The sequence below is a fragment of the Athene noctua genome, chromosome 5, assembly GCF_965140245.1.
Source record: "Athene noctua chromosome 5, bAthNoc1.hap1.1, whole genome shotgun sequence".
Classification (NCBI taxonomy): Eukaryota; Metazoa; Chordata; class Aves; order Strigiformes; family Strigidae; genus Athene; species Athene noctua.
Window position 1 is genome coordinate 43,224,226 of NC_134041.1, and position 23,141 is coordinate 43,247,366.

The 23,141-nt window shown below is 36.3% G+C and overlaps 1 protein-coding gene across 5 annotated transcripts in view; it reads right to left on the bottom strand.

Moving 5' to 3' along the window:
• ADK (adenosine kinase) overlaps positions 1-23,141 on the bottom strand; it is a 295,940-nt gene that overhangs the window by 13,112 nt on the left and 259,687 nt on the right. For all 5 annotated transcript variants that reach the window (XM_074907206.1, XM_074907208.1, XM_074907210.1 and 2 more), the window contains one exon: positions 5,368-5,454. In XM_074907206.1, coding sequence (XP_074763307.1) covers positions 5,368-5,454 — 87 coding nt within the window. The remainder of the gene's footprint in view (positions 1-5,367; positions 5,455-23,141) is intronic.

Sequence of the window (23,141 nt, forward strand, 5' to 3'; positions counted from 1 at the left end):
TCAGTCAAGGTATTCCAAAGTTATTACTAGTGCGTTTAGAAAACAGAAGTAGACCTTTTTTAAAGAAGGTTTCTGAATCAAACTTTTAATAGTAGAGGAGTAATGATGAGCAATTATTCACTATGGGTTCTCTGCAAACCTATATTTATATTTCTTGTGCTGTGTCTTTATAACCGTACATATATGTATAATATATTCAAAGAATGTTTCACATTAAGGATAATATTTTAACATTTCAATAATGTAGAAGTATACCAAATATTACTTAGCTCTGAAATCAAAGCTAGGTGTTACAGAAAATCATTTGCATTTACCTCATGAAAACAGGCTAAAATATGAACAATGTGATAACCTTTAGGCCAACTCTTAGGAGTCCAAGGTCTTTATCTAATTTGTAGAGGCATTTAGATTAAGATGGAAAAATAATTTTTAGAATTAACCTCTATATTAAAGACGAGGGAATAGCTTTATTGAGCCAGTTTGACAACAGAAACAGTAACAAAAGGACTTATCTCCATTAAGCTCTGTGGTCTAAAGAAAAGATAAGGATGGCATGAGGCACATTCACACAAGGACACATATAAAAGATGACAATTCCTCTTTTGGTGCTGTCCCTGTCTTCTATCAAGAGTAGTTCTCTGATAGCTGAGACAGCAGTTGGCCATCTCGTAAGATTCATGCTAGGTTGCACGAGAGAGAGAGAACTGCTTATTCTGTAAACATGTGCACCAAAAAAATTCTGAATGTAGCTTTCAAACTATAGCTAGCAGCTTTATAAGATTCCTCAGTACATGAAAGCTGCCAATGCGATTGTTAAACTGACAGGTGGTTTGAGCCACTGACCTCAGCTTTGATACCGGCAGAGGCAAATTGCTATCAGCTTGTATTTGGCACCGTAGAATGCTTAATGAATAGCTCCTTCTATCTCAGGATTTCTTTTCCTTGAGAATAGTATAACATCTTTATAACATGGTGCTAAGTAATATACACTTGGAGTGATCATTCTGTCACTACTTCATCACACTACTTGAAAATGATTTGTGATTACATTTCATACTCTAGTACTTTTCATGTGGTATATGATTAAATCATAGTGGATTACTAAGTCAATATATTTATATTGACAGAACCTGAAGAAACATTGATTTTACACCTTCTCCTATTAATTTATTATGAACTCTCTACCCAGTTCCACTGAGTAGACAGAATCTGGGGGAGACATTTTGCAGGGAACAATGGCAGTAACTATCAGAAAAGATGCTTATTGTTTTCATTAGTTATGGTGGCAAAGACAAAGGGGAGTCCAAACAGAAGGCAGACCAGCTCTGGTTAAAGAGAGCAAGATGGCATAAAAGAAAGCATAAGATAGCAAAACTGTCCATATTTCAGTCTACTCACTGCCATTAAATATGCTTTGATTATCATTATGGCAAAGCTTCAAACTGTGGCTGCTAGTAATAAACGTATGTTAACTTCACGAGTAATAGAATGTTCCCCAAACTCTATAAACGAAGGCTGTAATTCCATTAAGAGAACTTTTGTGACATAAGCCATGTCAGCAAAGCTCAAGTGATTTGTCAATGTCATCAGAATCTGGAGGTGGAATTGCAACTTTAATTTATGGGTATTTCAGGGTTTTATAACCAAAAATTTGTGGTACCCCTCAAATCCACATAAGGGGGCCGAAATGCTACAAAGTAAATCATTATTACTTAAACTTCTAAGAGATAGCAGTGTTGCTGGCAAGCAATAAAGGCAGAACTCTGTTACTATTGTTTAAAGAAGTGTTTTTAGCATAAAGATACCTGCAGCAATTTTAAAACCCAGTTTCTCATTCACTAATTGCACCAGCCTGAGTGGCAGATGACTTGATGCCTGCAGTAAGAGGCAAGAAATTCAGAGACATTCCTGGTAACAACTTAATAAAAACACATTTCAACTGAAAAAAAGCAGTTTGTTTCTTGTTGCTAGCTGTTGGAGTGATCTAGTTCTCCTTGGAGGCCAATGGCTTTGTGTTCAGAAATGCTGAACTCATGAATCAACTCACCAAGTCAGAAGTGCTCAGAAACTTGGTGTCTTTAAACTTTTTCATGACTTTAAGATTTCAAGACCTTCAGTAGTTAGATAAGTTCTAGAGAAAAAAAAAAAAACCAACAGATTTCTTATTTTCCACTTTCACATGGAGAAACACATGAGGAGTGATTTGCCAAGTTGGCATAATTATTGAGAAGGAATTTCCTTACAATCTGTGAGTTATACCTCTGGAAGAGAGTGTTTCCATGAAAGACCTTTCAAAATATGATAGAGTCTAACAATCTCCTAGTGTAAAATAAATCCTGGTTGATGGGGTTAGTTCTCATTATATCCCACATTCGCCTCTCAACCAAGACATCTGCTCCAACAAACCCACTGTTCAGTCATGTTAATATACCAGTCCCAGAGAAGTATGGAAAGCTTTGCCATGGGAGTCTTGTTCTCTGCTGTTTGAATAAAGGAACGATGTTTCCAGGAGAGTATCTTATAACACTGAGTGCATTTTTTTGTCAAGGGATGAATCTTGAAACATTTTACTACAAGGACACTAAAATCAAAATATTACATGTACTGTTGCCTAGGTAGTAACAACTTGATAAAAACCTCAATCAAAGAAAAAACCTAGAAATACACTGAAGAGAATATAAGCTTCTCATTATAAAAATTTTGTCAGGACAATAACACTGCATCTGGCTCAATGCTAGAATCAACAGAAGATATATATGTTGAGTACTATTACCACCGTTACTGCATAGGGCTTTCTGGTAAGGAGACAATAAGGAACTTTTCCTTTTGCAAATATGTACTTTGAAAACACATGAAAAGTGTGATATAGATAAAATACAGACATTTCCCCCAAATGAAACACAGACCAAATCAAAGCCTATCCAGCCCAGTATCCTATTTCCTACATATGGGAAGGAAAATGAAATGACTCCATGAAGAAGGAGACCACAGTATAGAAGACTAGAATCAGCTGTGTATCTAGACTGTTATGACTCCCAAATCTCCCATCTGGACTAAACTCAGGAAAATCGGTGCTCTGAGGAGAAAAAATGACCAGTTTATTATTTATGGGGTGACAGAGGAGAACTAAGGTATCTTAGAAGCTAATGGAAGAACTACGGATATTCTGAAGCTCCTGTTGCTTTGAGTCACAGCGGAAAGAAATACGGTGCAACAAGAACCTAAGCTCACATACCAATGCTCAGGTAAGTGTCTAACCACAATGAGATTTCTGACAGATTTGCAACTGCTGAGCCAACTTCCATTACAGAAGGAAAACCATCTGTGTTCCTTTCTTTCCCTGGTATCAAGGGAGAGCTGTACAATGCCGTGCTACTACTGGGCTGCACTGCACTTGTGCTCCATACAAAAAGCATCTGATGCCTCACTGCTATTTGTGGGGAAACTGAGGGAAATAATACATGACCATAAACAGTGATACAGGACCTTTGTTAAGATTACCCCAAATACACTGAAGCTTGCTTTATCCAGAAATGTTATCTCAATAGACAGAATGATAAAGGGCAGTTGATCTTTTAGAAGTTTTTTTCTTTTTCTTTCCTTCCTTCCCAACAGAGTTTAGCATTTTCCACATAATTTCTCCCCCTGGAGAAAGAAATCTCACAACTGATCCAAGACCAGCCTGACAGGAGTGCCTGACTCCTTAAACTGCTGGTGAAAGGTAGCAGTTTGGAACAGAGTCTGATGTGGCTTACATCAGTCTTTTCATTCAGGATGTTCTGAATAATTTAACTAAAGTCAATGTTTTAGCCCTTCCACAGAAGCTATGGCAGTACCAGGGAAAAGGTTATGAGAGACCAGGCAGTTCCTAAAGCCCAATTATTTAGCTGCAATGGTCTTCCTGCTATTAAACCTGGAAAGGACAAAAGTAGGATTATTAAAAAAGTCCTGATCTCAAACTGCCTAAAATATGAGGAACTGAGAATACAACCCGAGATAAACATGGCAGACACATGAAAAGCTGCTTCCTGCTGAGGCAAAGCTTGGTTGATGTCTACCATATTGCCCACCAGGGCCCTACCCAGTATTATTTTATTTTTCAGGATCTGAAAACAAAATAGGCAAGATCTTTTCTCTTTTTTTCCACAAGAACAGCAGCTTACTGGCACAGCTGATACACAGAGCACATATATACAAGGACAAGCACTTGAAGAAGATCTTATTTATGTTATAGTCACTGCTACTTACTGGTTCAAATATAGTCTTGTTTGTGACTTAGGAACAATAGAGAGTGACAAGCGTGTACTAAAAGGTGTATGAATAATATGACCTAACGTGTTTCTCTATTTCTGTCCTCTTTGATTCACGAAAGCACCAAAGCAATGAATAATAACATTCCTATTTTTAGCCAGATTTAAGCATATACTGAAAACTTATTATTTGTTTAAGTGATGTATTAAGTATGGATGGAATTACTCACAAGCTTAAGATTAAGCTATGTTGAATACTTTCTTGAAGTGGGACACAATTCTGAGGCTTTAATTTGGTAACACACTGCTTGTTATCTCCTTCAGAGTTACAGGACTGAGCCCTGCAATCCTATTTATAAAGTCTCTTTGGTAATGTTTCCAGTAAATTAGTGACTAATGGAGCCCCTTACAGCTACTATGCACTGGATATTAGAGCCTTCACGATGCAATAGTGCATCACAGAACTACATGTATGAAGGTTACAATGAATGACAGAACTTTTGGATTAGATTGGTTTTTGGCTTATATTGAATGATTTTTAAAAACAGGCATAGACATAACATCCTCTTTTTTCCTTAGAGCTTGTGCCAAAAAAAATAGTAAGTTTGCAAATGGATATTAAGCAATGCCAGATATTTTCTGCATTTGTTTTAACAAATTAACCCTTTGTGTTCTTTTCTGATGTCCAAATAATTGTATTGGAAGCAGATGTTCTACTAAAATTGACACAATCAGAAGACATTATGCTCACTTATTAACATATTGCTTAATATTCACTACAACCTGTTTTAAAGAACAACAATGTGTTAACATTTAAGCCAGGAGGGATTTCTGTACACTATATAGTACTTTATGCAGCTTGTTTATGCAACAGTTTGACAGATACAATTAATCTCATGAAAATGACCACAGTACAGCATAATAGCATATTATTTTTAAATAGAACACACTTTTGCTTTGAAAATCAGAACTTAATTAAGCCATATAACTTCAGGATGCAGAGAAAAGCCCTAAAAGAATGAAATGCACTCTGAAGGACAGTTCAATGAAAAAATAGTAATTTTATACACAGAGAATAAGAAAATAATCTCCAAACAGAGAAAGAAGTAAGAAATACCTCCAACGAATGCATCTCCAGCTCCATTGGTATCCACAATTTCACTCTGATCACTCACCAACACGGGGAAAGTAGTCACTTCATTTTCTATAGTACAAGGGGAGAACAAAACACGAGTTACTTGGAAATATGACTTTGAAAACCACAACAAACAGTGAAAATCAAAACAATTCAAAACTGGAGCTCTGACCTTTAACTTGATAATTTGGATAAAAATGGATTTGGTTTATAATTCTGTATTTACTGTGTAGGCATACAGGAACACATCTGATCAACCTATTTGTTGTGAATATTTTCATTAATTACTTCCAGCCTCATTTCTTTTCTTTATCTCCTAATATTAAGGGCAAAAGAAAAAAAGTAAATCAGGAGGAACAATATAAAATACCTAGACAAGACTAAGAAAAATCCATCCTGCCAAAAATAGTGCTTCCTATTAGTTGCAGAGAGGTGACGTGGCCTCCAGAATGGCCAGTCTAAGCCTCCAAAAGTTCAGCACAAATTGCTGCATTGTAAAAGACAAAATGTACATGAACTAACTAAAATAAAGCTGTGAAATAAAAAGCAGGACCTAGTGTAAATCAAAGTGTTCTCAAATTGCATCTTTTTAAAAAACACATATACGTAAGAAGCCTTGCAACTTGCCATCTGACTAGATTTGGTTTCAAGATTTCAATGACTTCACCCTCTTCCTTAGCATTTAAAAAAAAATATTTCCTCTGCAGCTCCCTGCCCTCTACCGGCACTCGTTAAACCTATTGCAATAGGTGGATACTCAGCATCTTCACCTCCGATTCACTGCCACACCACAGTTCAACATAATTACACCACTTAGGTATGATAACTTTAGAGTTCTAGGGTTATAAATTTAATATATGCCACTAATTAATCAGCTATGGCTTTCCAGGTGGTAATGTCATAATGACGTGATAAAAATATAATTACCACCTTGTCACAATACCTTGTTAAAGTGTAAATTACCCCTGTAACAGAGCCAATGGAAGTTCTGCCTCTGGTAGTCAGTATGCATTAAACTGTCTCAGAGCAAACAGATTGTCCTTTGGCAGACAGCAGGAATTAAAAAAAGGGGAGGGGGAAGAAAAGCCTGTCAACCAGTGAAAATGAAAACCATCAGAGCTGTTTTCCTTTTAATTTTTGGTAAAAATATAAATAAAATGGGGAATAGATCCTCCAGCAGCTGAAAGCTGGAGATTAGTAGTTTCTTCACTGTACAGCAACAGAGCAGATCATAAAAATTGCTCTTACACTGACGTACACAGTAGCAAACAAGGAAACCTAGTTTGTGAGGCATATAAAGAATTCACAGTCTCAAATCAGGCAAGTCTGTGTATGCTGCAGAGGTACCAGAAGGATCCTGGTTTCTGTGAAATGCAGTGTATCAGCTCTACTGCTCTTCACCATCTGCTACTAAGTGAACCAGGCAGATATAATGATGCTGCCTCCAGAGGGAACTGTTGGCTGGCCCACCAGGAGGGGAGGGGAGGGGAGCATTAGCAACAACCATCCATGAGAGGCAAAGGAAAAAGAGTAATGAAAAACATAAGATGAATATTCCAATTAAAGAACAGGTTTCAGTCAGTTCTCAGTGCATCCTACTCTCTATCCTGTTAAGAAAGCTATTTAGAAATGTGCTTCAATGCTGAGTTGTGCTCTTAAGATAGTCTTCAACAGCAATGTTTTTTAGTAATTTTAACAGGATTCATTTGAATTGGAAATCAAGAGAGGTCTTACATTAAACTCTGCCAGACGAGCAGTGTATTCATCTATTTCATAAGAAGGTATATATGATTTGCTCTAGATAATACTAAAACAATGAACAAAGTGATAACTCTGTTGAAGACACATTGTAATAAACTAATCTGCTTCCTTCCCAAGTGTGCATGGGCACACACAGATGTTCTCTGTTAAATACACAGTAGACACTTCCATATGCATACAAATGTATGTGTTTGGGCACAGAGAGTGAATAATGCACAGACACTGTATTTTGAATGCTGTTAATGGGGCTTGGCATCAAATAAGACTCCATTCAAGCAAAGTAACAAGTGAAAGTTCTCACCATCATCTTTCTCCTTTATTTTCCTCCTCTGTCTTGATTTATTTCCTCAGCTCCCTCTAGTACTTGCAGGTAAGTATTGCAATATGAGCTCTTATTCTATTCTTTCTGCAGTAAATGTAATTGCAAGTAACTGAGTTAGTCTAAAACCCCAAATACATCAAGGAATTAATCTGGTATGAGAACAATCTTTTTTTTTTTCCTGATCATAGTTTCCTCTCTCTACCTGGGCCATACATATTGTCTCTACAAATTTATTTCAAGAGGAGCAATAATATCATATTTTGAAGTACTGAAGTTTCAGAAGGAGACAGCATGGCTTTGGAGCATATACTACATTATAAAGATACTACCATATGCACATATCCAATAGGCAAATCATCTTTCTTTAACCTTAGGAGAACTTGTACTAACATAGTAGAGTCTACTAAACTATAGTTAACAATAATACATATTGAAAGATACAACAAAATAGTGAGGTTTTTTTTTCTTTCCTTCACAATAAATGAAGTCAGTTAAAATTAAAGCTGCCATTGAATTACCTTCCCGTGTCTGTGTAATACCATAAAAATATCTAACATCTCTCACTGATCTGTTTTGTAACAATTAGGCACAAAAGGGTGAATTAAGATGAAGCAGAAGTCTCCATTCTGAATAGCATTGTTTTTGTGACTTTAATGTTGCTTTAACTTCATTTTTGTCTGTGATTTACTATGTCATAAAACTCCCAAATCCATCATAGTGAACACAGAGACACCTTGGCTAAGTGCACTGGTCACCAGTGGCCTTGCTTTTCAAAGTCAGTTCCAATTTCATTTATCATTCTGAGAGCTTATGAAATAAAGAATAATTACGTAAGTGTTTTGAAGTCCAAGTGCTACTCCTCTGGGCATAAAATCCAGTGTTCTATTTTTAAACAAGAAATATCTTCTATGGTAAACACCCTGGGATACAACACATTCCGCTTGGATATAATTTCCTGGAAGTCCAGAATTGTGGGTGCAAATTGCAACAAGGTGTCTATAATTGGGGAAGTTTTAGCAATAAGCATTAATGAAATTAAAATTTCAGGACTTTGATTCAACTCTCAATGATTTTACATTAGTGAGGAACTCAACTGGCTTAGAATGATATAGAAATAACAAAAATAAACATTAATGTGGTGATTTCGTAGACTGAAGACAAAATTCACAGGTAAATCAGAAGAAATCAGCTCACTGGTAAATTTAGTTATTGTTAATTTGTCACATTATGTACATAAAGGTACGAAATCTATCTATTTTCCTCAGGCAAAAATATGTGCTAGCATATCTAGCTTAATATATTTTTGTAGGTAAAACAGTCTGGAGTGATAATAATTGGAGAGCAATATTAACTGAAAAAACAGTGCTCCTTCCATTCCAATACACTTGAGCTCCCAAATGAACACAAGTCTATTTCATGATGTTAACTGAAACAATCAAACTCTGATGATAGCTACAAAAACTACAGGTCTGTCTTTAAACCAAATTAGAATCACAGACTACACGTCTACCCTTAGTACAGTAATAAACACCAGCAAGCAATCATTACATCCAATTAGGCTGAGTACTTTCCTTAACTGGGTCATTTACCAGTCTCTCTTGCTCTTAAAAGTAGATTAAATGTGTAAACTTACATTTAATTACCTGTAACAGAACTCTTATGGGCAACATGTTGGAGTGTCCTTAATTTTGTTTTAAAATAAAATGAGGCAGGGAGCCCTAAAATATATACAAAATTGTCTAGCTATTTCCTCAAATCATCTTTTGATCCGTGAGCTGGTAGTGGTAGTACAGATGCTTACAAGATGGAGACACATTCAGGTTTCTTTTGTGAGCTTTAACTTGTAAAAAAAGGAACAACTGTGAAACAGAATTCTGTCCCATCTCCTTCCCCACCTCCATCCTCTCTAATTTTCTTTAGATCAGGGGCCAAAACCAGATAAAAAGAAAGGAGGGGGGTGGGGGGGTGGGGGGAGACAGGAAGAACTTAACATAACATAGAAACCTGAACTCAAAACCTATAAATGTCTCTGGGCAGCCATAAGGTAAGAAGCAATGAAGAAAGTATTTGAAACAAGCCCATGTCAGTCAGGATGATTCTGAGCTCTTCTCAGTGGATGGTAAAACCCAGAAGCCCACAGGCTCTAAGTCTTTGCACCTTCTTCAGCACATTAATACATCTTTCAAAATCATTAGCATAACAAAACTTTCTCCTGTTTCCTCTACAGTAAAAAATGCTGTTGTTGCTGTACTTCACACAAAGATACCACACTTGATGACATAAATGAAAAAGATACGCAAGTCTCCCACTGTATCAGCACAGCACTGTTCCAAGTTATAAGGTAATGTGGGGCAGGGCACTGTGTGCTGAACCCCCAGTTAGAAATTCCAAAGACTTCCAAGTGATGATGTATTTCAAACCTGGCAGTGCTGATTCACCCTGTCATTTCTAAGCAAATAAAATGAGATCCTGCATTTTCAGGCTGGGACTTTCAGATAGCTGTACTGGATGAACACTCCAGCCCCCCAGCACTTTCTGTGTGCATGTTAATTTGCCTTGTTTTGCATGCCAACATATCCTCTCTTCTCCATCTACTTCTGTGCATTGTTTGGCCCGGTGCTGTAGCTATGCAGGGTGTGTCAGAAAAATAAGGAATTTATTTGTGCAAGTCAATGGAGTTAAACAGTATAACAAGTGAGATGCAAGTCAGCCACATGTTTTGGGATCTTTCTAATCAAGTATTTTAACAATATGCAACAAATGATGCTGTGTTCTAATGAATTCAACATGTAGCAAAGAAAACTTTATAACTAGTAATCTAGAAGAAGTTAAGCCTTTATTGCTGTAACAAACAATGTGACCCTAAAGAAGTTATAGAGCAGTTGTAATTTATAATGTATTTATATGTCTACGGTATGATACAATTAATACAAATATTAATTTATTTCTGTAGTAAAAGACCCAAATAGTACAAATGGGCTAAAATTCTCAGCTTGCTAAGCAAAAGTAAGTTCATATAATTGTGTTAGGCAGGATGCAAAGTACTGTCCCTCAGAGGCAGCTAGTTCATTCTCAGTAGAAACAGAGAAGAAATATGACTCCAAAGACTTTGAATCTTCTGTGGCCCTACTCATGGTCCTGTAGATAACTGCAGGGAAAATGACAGTGTGCAGATCCTATTTTCCCTCTCTCCTAGGAAGTAAAGTTAATCCAAAGATGTTCAGTGAGATCTGTCGTCCCTTTATAGCTCTCCTCAGACATACGGACTGTCCCATTATCTAGTTAAGAGTATTTTCATTCAGAAGTCATATTCATAGCATCCCACTGAAGTGTGATTCAGAGGCTTAGAGTCAACAGGGGAAAGAAGGTTCCTCCAAAGGAACTTGTACACTCATACACATCAACTATTAGCCATGATGTAAAATTAAACACTATTTTTGCACCCAGCATATATCCTCTGAATCTGCGTCTGATTCTGTCTGCACTCCTCTTAATTCAACACCACTTCTTTGAAATAACTCTTGATTTATACCAGCATGAGATCAGACTCAGAACTCTGTATCCAATTACAATTGTAAAAAATGTTAACAGCATCAACTAATGACTTATGAATAGCTTCTACAGGCTCAAATATGTTTTGTGTACTTTATAGAAGGTATGGAAGTCACTTAAACATCAGTATTTTCTGTAACATCACTGCCAGTGCCATGAGTTGAAGCTCTACTTTACTTCTGATATTAAATCATTGTTTTCACAAGTAAACAAAAGACTATGGCTGTGTGTAAAAGACAGGGAAGCAAGAGGTCAGCAGAAAATACTAGTTTTGCTTCAGTTTGGTGCTAATATAACATTTTTTTAATATATATATATATGTGTACGCATACATATATGGAAAAACTGCTCTAAAGAGCAAGCCGCTGAATTTTTCTGGCATGTGTCACAATGTTTAAGGTTTAGAATGGCAATGAACTCTGTTGAAAAAGCCTTTCCGAGCACACAAGAGTACTGCCATTTGCCCGCTAGGCACAGATTTCAGAGGGAGCTGAAACTGCACCCACTGAACTGCCAGAAAACGCACTCCTCTAACTCAGCATGGCTGCTGAAGACATAAGGTAGCGTTCAAACCTAAATCCTTTTCCGGTGATCTCTGTCCGGACCATGAAAGGGACTGAGGAATCAGAAAGGGCAAAGGGTGTAAAGTCATAAGCACCAAAACCAAGAAAAGCTTCTGTGGAGGTTTCACTGATACAACACAATGACTGTCTTGGAATTCCTATGAAGAGCTCAGATGAAAATCAGTCCTGAAGACAGAAGAGATGGGTTACAATAAATGAAACCGATTAATTGTATGATCTTAGTCTCTACTGAGAGCATGCTCTACTGCAGCAAGCCTAGCCACACCAGTGAAAGTATACGGTGACACAAAACAGATCTGGCCTTGGATATTAACAAACACATCTCTTTCTGTACTGTAAATCCTACATGTATTGGTTTGTCCACTGTACGTCTTATCCCATCCTTACATGTAAAAAACCAGGACACCCCTCCCCCCAAAGTACTATTTTCTGAGATGTATCTGTGAATGGGAAATAGAAACAAATCTATTTCTAGCCATAAATAGGTAGCTAAAGAATTGAAAACACACACAAATGATGACAGTTGAAATGTCCATGTCTAATGTAAAGAATACATCACATATGTATGTGCAAGTTACACTGACACATACGTTCTAGCTCACACATGCTCTTCAACCTTCTGAAACTTGGTTATGAGGCCTGTGCAAAAATGAATTACCTTTCAGCTCAGAAAGCAGACTGTGCACTTCACTTACTGATGGCACTGACGCACACACTAGAAGGAATGCATGTATGTTTGTACTCCATTTCATGTTTTTCTACAGACATATTTTAAACCATTGCATAGCTGGACCATCAAAACACTGTCCTATGGGATAATTTTCTGACAAATATCAACCTATAATCAGGGCAGAGCTTATCAGGGCATTGGCTACAAAAAACCCCCAAAACAAAACTGGAGAAAATTATAAATTCATTTTGAGCTTGACAAAAACTGCATTATGCCTCACATTTTTTATACATGAAGCATATTGCCCTAGCAGGGCAAACACACCTGTCAAAACTTGCAAGCTTTCTTAGCTATACCTCAGTTTCAGAGTGGTGAACACAGAAATCACATCATTTAAATAAATGCCATGTTACATGACAGCTTTGTTTATGCTACATGATAATCTGAGAAGCATGGGTTGTCAGTGGAGGCAGCAATGGGCCCAAGGCACTTCTATTTTACTTGAGCATCAGTAAGACTGAAAAGAGAAGGAGTGAGCATTAGGTCACTACAGAGAAGTTCTGAAGGAGCTTTTTCTTCTGGGAGAATTTATATTTTGTTTCATAAATAAAATCAGTCTATTGGAATGAAAGAGACAGACTTCCCTAAAAACATTACTAAAAATAAGTTAATGTGTATATATATTTCTCCTTAAAAAAAAATAATTAGATACGAGTTAGATATTGCTGAGGTAGATGTAGAAATTCTACATCATTGTCTTTAAATATTCAAATTACATGTAGCAATTTAAATTTTTCATCCTTTTAACTCAAGAGTTCAGCTCTAGAACTTTTACAATTACCACTTCCTTCTCATGCTGTATTTGTAAATTCTGTGTTGCCTACAATTAAGATCTCCCTAGACTACTTATTTATTTTTGAAGAATGAAACATTCTTGCTAAAAGAATTTTCTCAGGATTTTGCAGGTTTTAAATCTATTAGAAGGTGTCACTGCAGTGGAGGCTGAAATTTGTTCTCATCTCAATGGGAAAATATTTTGCTCTTAAAATAACAGTTAAAAACAGAGCAACTCCACTGTTTTTAATGGAACTTTTTAAACATTATGCCACTCTAGAAAGATAATTTGGCCCCAAATGAAGGAGTTTATTTTTCCCCTACATTACTTGCAGATAATTTCTTAGACAATTAAATACCTCAAACTATGATCTCTGTAATATCACTTAATCAGTTCTAAAAGTATTACATTGCGGTAAGTAGGACAGTCAATCTAACACCTTTTAAAATAATATCACATGCATTTTAATGTAAATTATGCAATCTTGAATTTATACAATCATTAACTACATAGTGAATTAATCTGGTTACAGTTATTATAATAGCAGTTTTGACAAATGCTTTCCAGCAAGAGCTCTTGAATCATGTTTGTGTAATAAGCCCTTTAAAGCATGGCAGTAGCATATAGGCACTCATAAAGGTAACACAACAGGCTTTACAGTGCATGCACTGTCATTTAAAGTAAACCCCAACACTATAAAAACAGTGTGCCTGACAAAAACAAAATAACTAACCTAGCAGACAAATTAAAAATTTCCAGCCTCCATCTCTGTGGAACCTTGTCATTGCCTGTCACACTCAGTTACTTTTCTTTAACATTTTATTTCTGTAGTATAAAATTGCTGAATCATTCATTTTTAAGTTATTTCAACCTAAAAACCAAAGTAACACATTGATTTTCTTTTTAGAAGCAATAAAACATTTAAAAATTAATCAAACTTTAGTTGGCATGTATGGCCAAATTCAACTTGTGATCTTTTAAACATAATTTGTATTCTTGTACTAAGGTAACCACCAAAATATGTATTAGAATAAAAAAAAAAAAAAAAAGTTCCTGCTCTGAAGAGTTTGCAATCTGAAAAACAAGGTTGGTAAGCAAGCAAATTGGTATGTATAAATAAAATGTGGACACTCTGATAATTAAGTTATAAAAAGTTATGAAGAAAGGCAAGAAGCAGATACTGCTTTAAAAACCAGATACATATGCAGGAAGAAACTCTGGTTAGCCTACAGTGTGAGATCATTTGACCTGTAACTTAAAAATGTGGGGAAAAAAATTGGAAAATGCTTGTTACTAGTTCCTTGTAGAACCATTTCAGTATGAAACATATACTTAATGGTTATTTAGACATAATGCCTTCTTTTTTCCCATCTTTACCTAGAGGAAATAAACACAGATTAAAAAAAAATTAAGACTTTAAATTTAACATTTTGAAGAAAAACTTTCCTTTTTTAATAGAAACAAAATTAACTTCTGTAACTCTCAACTTGACAAATTTATACTTGTACCAAGCCTTTACTCATCTTTGCTGCTTACGGGCTTTTCATTCACCCTCTTTCCCCACATCCTTGCCGGTTGATTAGAGAAATGACTGAGGTGTCTACTGATGGCCTGGAAGCTGATTGTAGCCAGCAGTCCTAGCACAATTTGGAATTTTATGCTAACAAAATCTTAGAAGATTTCATTCTTTTCCTGTATAAATACAAATCTGATCCAATAGCTGCTACTCAGCAGCAGCAGAGGTGGGAGCAGAGGGTGCCAGGAAGGAACAAAGCTGCTTGGAAGCAGACTAATGTTTGGAGCAGGTTTTTGCGCTGAATGCTCTTGTCAAACTTCACTTTTGAGCCTGTATTGTTTTACTCATCCAGTCTCTTCTTTCCTTTTTCTGATTTTACTAAAAGCCTGTACATTTTGCATGTTCAGGCTGAAATTGGAAGAGTGGTGCTTCCTTTCTGTAGCTCCAACCTTTTATGAGTAAGCCTCCACTTCCCTGTTAACCAAAACCAGGGAATCCACCAGTGCTCACAATCTCCAAGGAGAGGAGGGCTGTCACTCCCCCTAAATTAAGCAGATTCCAGCGAAGAGTGTGCTCCAAGACAAGCCTACCCCTAGCAGTTTGTCTTAGCCTTGAAGAACCAAACCTTGTTTACCTTTATAATTAATTTTGAACGTATTTTAATTTCTGTATTTATTTCCCTAAGCCATTTGAGATTACAGCTTTACATGCTCTCATCTCCTAGACCAGTGACTACTCCAGAAGCCAACACACAATAGATATTCAGTATGAATATCTAACAGGCCTTATTCTGTTCTGGTTGCACACACAAAGACCGCTTTATGGTTTCTGTATTCTACTTTTCACAACAAAACAACTGTGCCTTGATTTTTGAAATGTTTAAGTTGTCTAGTTAAGCAGGAAATCCCCAAACAATCTTTAGGTTTTTTACATTTGGTTTTAGCCAAATATAAAAATGTCAGTGCAAAAAGCAGATACTTATATTCCATGATGCATCAGAGATTAAAAGAGAATTGCATATTTAGCACACTACTAAATACAGTATTCAATTGCTCACAAATGGATCTTCATATTTTTGTAGTAATTTACAGCATGCAATAGGTATTGTTATCTAATCCACCACCATTGCATAGTTTTTGACCAACTTGCTGTTGATAAATAATGCAAGTATTAGGTTATTAAATTTTTTACAATTAAGTGACTAAGAAAGCTGTTTATTGCCTTCCGTTATACCCTCTGTTAATAAGATCGTTGTTGCAGATGTTCATGTATGCTGCATTGATGTTTAATGGTGCATGATGCTCTAGGTGGTTCCCATAACCTTGCTTTGTCTACTATGAGCTGACTCAATTGATATGATAATAGAGAAAAGAGGTCTGAAACAAGCTGGGCTGTACTGGCACAATTTGCATAACCTTTAAATTTGCCATCATTTGATAGCCAACTGCTCCTAAAAATTCTTATTCAGTTGTCAGCAACAACAATATACTGTACAAACAGCATTCTGCAATTGGACAGGTGGGGAGGAAAGAGAGGGCATGCATAGTTTATTGCACTTTCATATTCTATCAGGAAATGTACTTATTATCAAATTTATAAAGCCAACAATTTGGAATAAAGTTCTGCAGTTTCGTTTGCGATCAATTGCTATTTAGCCACAATGCGTGGCCTGGAATGTTTTCAGGTTCACAGTACAATATCACAGTGTCGGATTACAAGGGACATAAATATTTGGTTCCATAGGCTCCTTTCTGATTTAGTTTTGACTGCTAATCACTGGGGCAGGCAGAGGAATCAGGATGGATTAGGAAGGCAGTGGGGGGCACAGAGTAGCAGACTACAGCAAACAAAATCAACATAAACAGACTTCCAAGCTTTAAATCTGGTTTCAGAGGACTCTCTGTATTCTTTTTTAAATAAACATTAGTATTGTATCATTCAGTATACTTACTGAATATAAAACCTAACAACATAGAAACAGTTCATGTTTACTGTAGTGACTAAATCTGCTGTCTGTATATACTTTAAGTCAGTTCTGCTTTCTTTACTGACTTTATTATTCATAACAAAGAAAACAGCAACGGTGAAAGCTGGAGCCTACTTTCATTCAAATGGGATCAACTACATAAATGTTATTTTTGTGGTATCCAGAGGTTTATATCCAAACTGCCATTTCATATTCTATATTATGCTCAGGTGTGTCAAGGATAGGTCACTGGTATATGAGTAATGCGCACAGCCTACTTTTGAGATACAACATCTAAACAATTTTCACTTTGCTTTATCTGTAAAACTCACTGTGGAAATCAGCCAAACGGATCATAAAATCTCACAATTCCCCTTTTTGACAATTAGCCATTTTTGAGAACTCCAGTTAACCTTCACCCTGCCTCCCCCTGCAATGTTAACTCTAGGTGTTTTGTCGTTTTACACAAAATGAATCCTAAATCCCCAAAGTCGGGTGAAGCAGGACCCATTCAAACCTCCCCTTTGACCACTTTTTCCACTGGGCAGGATCTCTGCTCTGTCCCTCCTGGAGTTAAGGATTTGTCTTCCATTCAGCCACCTATTTCCCACAACTTCTATTGCCTGCAACTGGATGTTATAGCAGAGAAACTTCTAATCAAAGGGTCAGTTCCTGCAGTTAATTTTCATCCAGGGTCATCATACATACACACATTTTACTCTCCTTCCATTCTGTGCAATTATTTTATAGTGAGTATTTGAGCAGGTGAATCTTAGAGGCTTGGAAATGTAGGTTCATCATTTAAACTTTTCTACAATGTATGTTCAACTGTAATCACAAGATGGGAAATAAAATCTCTAAATTAAAGATGATAGGCTATCAGAGTCTGTAGGGCACCTTCTGAGTAGAGATTCTGCTGTTCAAACTCCTCTGTGATGATTTGTTATGAAGTGAACTGCTGCCTCATAAAAAAAAGGCTAACGCTGTCAAAATAATGGAAAAAAAGATCTTCTACAGAAGATATTCTGCCTGGGTACCAGTGGTCAAAGGCTCCAGTTCTTTATGCACCTCATTTTTAACAGACAACAAAGAAGATACGTTAAGATAAAATGTGTTATCAAAACTTTCAGCATATATAAAGTTCACTTTTTGTATAACCTCTAGGTAGACTACAAAACTTGAATCGGAGATTGCAGACAAGGTACAGTACACAAAAAGACACAAAGATCTGTATAAACCATTAATATTCATGACTGTTTTAAGTCCTCCATGGCCATAATCGATATCCAATGAAGTTAATGAGATCTTTCCATTGATTTCAGAAGACACTGGGTTGAGCCTTAGAGACAATAATACCACATTCTCTGTGAGTACTCCAGCTGATAACATACTTTGATAAGTTGCTACCTTCCCATCCAGAATTTCATTAATGAACAAAAGATGCATTATCTTACTACAAACTGGTTTTGCAAAATGAGAAATATACTATTATAAAACTCAATATGGATAATTTAATATTTTTAATTGAAGAACAGTCAAGGCCACAGTAGATACTTGTGATGTTAATACCAATATGAGATCCATAAATAAGACAATTACTATTTATTTAAGAGGGAATTGAAAGAAAAGCCTTAATGTGTTATCCTCCCAAAAGGTTGAGATTTTGTTTTGTTTTAGCTTTGAGCTTCTAGAAGATGGTGCTTCAAACCCTTAAGTCTTCTAACACATCTAAGCCCATCCAATAGATTTAATCACTGATAAGTAGAGTTATAAGTTCAAACTGGCCTTGACCTTGGGCAGTATGACATTATCTGAAAACCATTAATGGTCTGAAACTAAAGGAAAAGCTCATTAATAAAAGCAAAAATGTACAAAGGTACAAAGGCAAAAAATTAAAAAAAAAGAAAAAGAAAGAAGTTTTATTAAAAGTATTGATCATGACCTAGGGCACTACAGACATTGATCTTCCCATACCTCCACAGGAAAAAAAAAAAGTTAAGCCAACAAATTATTGATCTATTACGAAACCTGCTGAACAAGCCATACATTTAATTTCTTACAATGAAAAAGCTAAATTACACCAAATTAGGGTAAAGTGAAAATATATTTCTTAAAAATTATTGATAAAAAATTACTATGTGAATAAGTTCATAAAATAGCCGCCTTGTTAGTATGATTTGAACCTAAGTGTTAGGAGGTTAGAAGCCTATGCACTGTAAACCGTTAAAGCATGGGTTTCAGATTTCAACTCATTGAAGCATATGCTCTTGAGGAGAAATGGGTAGCATCCAATACCTAATATTGCAGCAACACAGAATGCATATATAGAAAAAGACAATGCTGAACTTTGAACTTAATGCATAAAGTTAATTAAAAGTTTCTAGGATAATTATTTTACATGAAACAGAATACTGTAGTTTTGGATTTTCTTCAGTTTGTTCAAAAAGTCAGAAAGATATATTTATTCTGACATAACATTGTAGCTGCAAAAACGGTTACCGAAAAACTAAAAGTCACCAGAATTTCATGTTTGGTGTACATGGAGAGGGGTAGGTATCATTTTCAGAAAATGGGATAACCTTGACAAAGTTGCATCAATTACACGTACATGTGAAAAGCACAAATTGAATTTGGAAGGCTGTTATTAGTTCCAGTGCTTCCCAATTACTGAATGACTGATTCTGGTGTCTCACCATTTCATATAGTTCTGATAAAATCAGTGGTTTTCAGCATATGTCAAAGTGATCGTTCCCCTTCTGATAGTACATTCATGGCTCTGTCCCTTTATTCTTTGCTCTTTGCTTTGCAGACATAATTCTGTAATATTACCAGCTGATCCTGGAACAACTTTGCTTCCAACTTTGGAACTACAGTCTTTGTTGCTAGATGGAAGTTCAAAATAAAAAATCATGTTTTATGCCTCAGAGTGAGGTTCCACAGATAGTTCAGCCACTTTAGTCTGTAGATACTATAGCCTCATCCTTGTCTCCTCCTACTGCAAATGCTGCATCATCTCCTCCCATGCTGGCACTAGCACTTGTCTGGACCCTACAATGAGCTGGGTTCAGAGAGCTCAATACCTCACCAGGGTGGGTTTCTGCCAGCCTGTGCAGGCTGCTGAACTGGTTCCCCATGCAGATGGAGAAGTGCTGGCAGGGTGGGGGAAAAGGAGGGCGTGGAAATGTGTGTCCTAGGAAGAGCCAGTGATTTCTGACTTTTCTATCAGTTTAAAACTACCAGGGATCCAACTGTCAGTCTCTTGTGCTCTGAGGACTACGTAGCCATAGAACGAATAAGGTGAATCTTCATTCCTTCCCAGACTGCCCAGAACAGTAGGGGACTCCTTTGGTAACGAGAAAGCTTAATTACTACAATTCTGTCTTTTCAGGATTTCTGGTAGGTAGTTCTGTTGCTTCATGGTTTGAACAAACAGAATAATGTGCCAGTGTAATTTCTTCTGTACAAACCACCTCAGAACTCACTCAGATCATCAGTAAAATAGTACCAGTTTTAACGTGTTACAGCCATGTATACAGGAGGCATCAGAAATTTACAATAAATTAATTCTATGTGAAGGCTCTAACTGAGGAATAATATCACAGGAAGGCCTAACTTCTCAAAAAACCCCAAACTACAGTGTACTAAGATACTTTCCTTAACAAGAATGTCCATGTAGGATTTAATGGCACCTGAATCAGTATCTTACTGTAAATTTATCTAACTTTGCTCTCCAGAGTCAAGCAAGACAGGCCTCAGGTGGTTTAAGAGGTGGCCTTACTGAAATCCCCCTGCCTAAGTCCAGTCTTGACATTAACTGTGCATACCTGTTTATGGGTAGCACCTCCCCGTTTCTGAGGGGAAGCTCTTCAGTAGTGTGTGTGCCGTCTTCTTGTGATACATTTAGACTCATTTGGGATAGTAAAAACAAAAGTTGAGCATGAAGAATTGCAAAAGTGTCTTACACCAATGGGCTATAAAGTTCTTTGTCAATCAGTGTAAAAAAGGTGCACATAAAAAACTCTAGCTTTAAACACACAATGATGGGCTCTAAACCACCTATTACCACAGCATAAAGAAAATTTGAAGTTATAACAGATAATTCTATGAATATGTCAGATCAATCATCAGTGGCAGCCAGAAAAGCAAATAAAATGATAGGAATTATTAAGAGAGGAATATAGAACAAAGGAAACAACAAAATTAAACCAATTTGTAAACTTCTCAGGCACTTGCAAGTTGAACATTCTGGTCCCCTATTCACAAAGAGCATAGCAGACCTGAAAAAAGGTGCAGTGAAGGGTGGCCTGGGTGTCAGAATTACAGAGCAAACAAAGAACAAGTAAAGAGAATGGGAGAAGAGCCTGGAAAAAAGACCAATGAACAGGAGATAAGCAAGAGTTCTGTGAAATCTAAAGTAACAACGCATTGCCTATGGAATGATTATGAACTGACCATGCAATACAAGCAGCAGGATATAGCCAGTTAGATTCTCAAGTGGCTGAATCCAAACAAATAAAAGGAGGTATTTCTTTACATAACAGAGTGTCTATAACACTCTATCACAAGACATTATGTATAGTAAAATCCTATTTTGGACTATTAAGCACAAAGACAACATCTCTAGTTCAGAAATTCCCAAGCTAGGAGAGTGTAACATGGATAACATGGAAGTATCACTATAGATTTGTTCTGGTTTCATCCTCTTTTACAAGCACCCACTACTGTACACTGTTGCAGATACCACATTAGACAGACCTTCGATCTGCCTCAGTCCTGCTCCCACTCTTTTGCTCTACTTTGCCTCTCCAGCACCATGTAATTTCTACTGCCTAAGCAGTATATTAACAGTTATGCCTCCAACAATCCTTTTTAGAATTATGGTACAAAAACTGACTTCCTAAATCTATGTATTTGTATCTGAGAAACGAATATAGAAATTCTTTTGTGTAAGAGGAAATACTGACTAGTCCTAAAGAATGGAATAGGGGCCTATATTTATTGTCCTTCAACAAACATGCATTTTTCACAGCTTAAAGGGGTAATTTTTCTTCAGAATGCCAGAATATAAATTCATTGTAGCACCTGAAATTCGAGCTAGGTTTAATAAGAGGCACAGTGTTGCCTTGAAAATTCCTTATTTCTAGTGATTGCACATGAAAAGGGGATTTCCCAGCTTCTGAACGAAACTGGTGTCTTAATGCATTAGACTAGAAATGACATCCTTTTCTTAAATCATTATGAAATTATTGAAACTTACACACACATTACATATATATATATTTACATATATGTATATGCATTTTTTGAGATGCAACAGTCAATACACTTTTAAGTCCAGTCAAGAGACCAGTATCAGAACTTACGTTTTAATAATGTGTTTCAGCTGTCTAATAAAATGCTCAGATCACCTCTCCCACACATGATGAAAGCATGAATGGTCTCAATTACAAAAAGGTATTACCAGCTTTGCTATTCTTTAATCCCTATCAACAAATGTTCATTATTAATTTAGGTTTTGTGGTTTCCTAAGTCACAACTAAACTAAAAATAATTTTATTTGGCTTCCTGGCTCATTTGTTATGCTAATAGCAGACTAAAATTTAATTTTTTTCATAAATCCATTTTTGTTCTTTAAACTTTTCTATTTGTGAATATAAATGGATAGGGAAGAGTGAAAGTGTGCAATACTGTGAAAAAGAGAGCATACTGTAATATAGCCCAACTACTATTTCCCCAGGTCCAAGACACTACTTTCGTTTGTGTAAACACATAAGAAAGGCTGGCTGATAAAAAGAGCTAGTCAAGGTTTTCCTGTCTGGAAGGCTAAGCATGAAAGCTGTGAGTAAGGAAAAAAATAACTTCTCCTTGCTTCTTAGAGGAGAACACACAATACTCAGTAACTTCCAGAAAGAGGAGCTGCAAACAGGCCCACCATAAAATGTCAGCAGTGTCAATAGTAATAAATACTTCCATGTTTTATAGATAGTCTTACAAGCTAACATGCTGGTGTATGATTGCAGCACAACCTGACAAGCAAAACCTACTGACCTCTGTTTAGAGTAAGTTGTACGCTTGAACATCAGGCCTTTTTATTCCCCCGAAAACCATACAGCACCATGCCATTATGATTTAAGAATTCCCTAGTTTCCACAATTTTGACAACCCTTCTAAAACAAACGGTTTAAAAACTCTCCTAAAATATTTAAGATCTAACATATCCTTACAAAGTAAAAGAAGCTTCATCATTCATAAAAACATACTATCCATACCTTTATTATTTTAATTTAGATCAGGTTTTGGTTCTATCCAACCCCAGAAACTTTTAATTTATGAACATATCTGCATATGTTCATACCTTAAGAATGGTTGTACTGGATGACACCAACACAAATTTAGCTCGGTATCTATCTTGTTTCAGATAATAGGTAGAGCAACTGCCTAGTACTACTCCAACAATAAAAGCTTAGTAGGCTGGGTCTAAAATTTGGTAATGTTGCAAGTTTTATGGCAACATATTAATGTAGCTACACTGCACATGCTGTTTAATTTA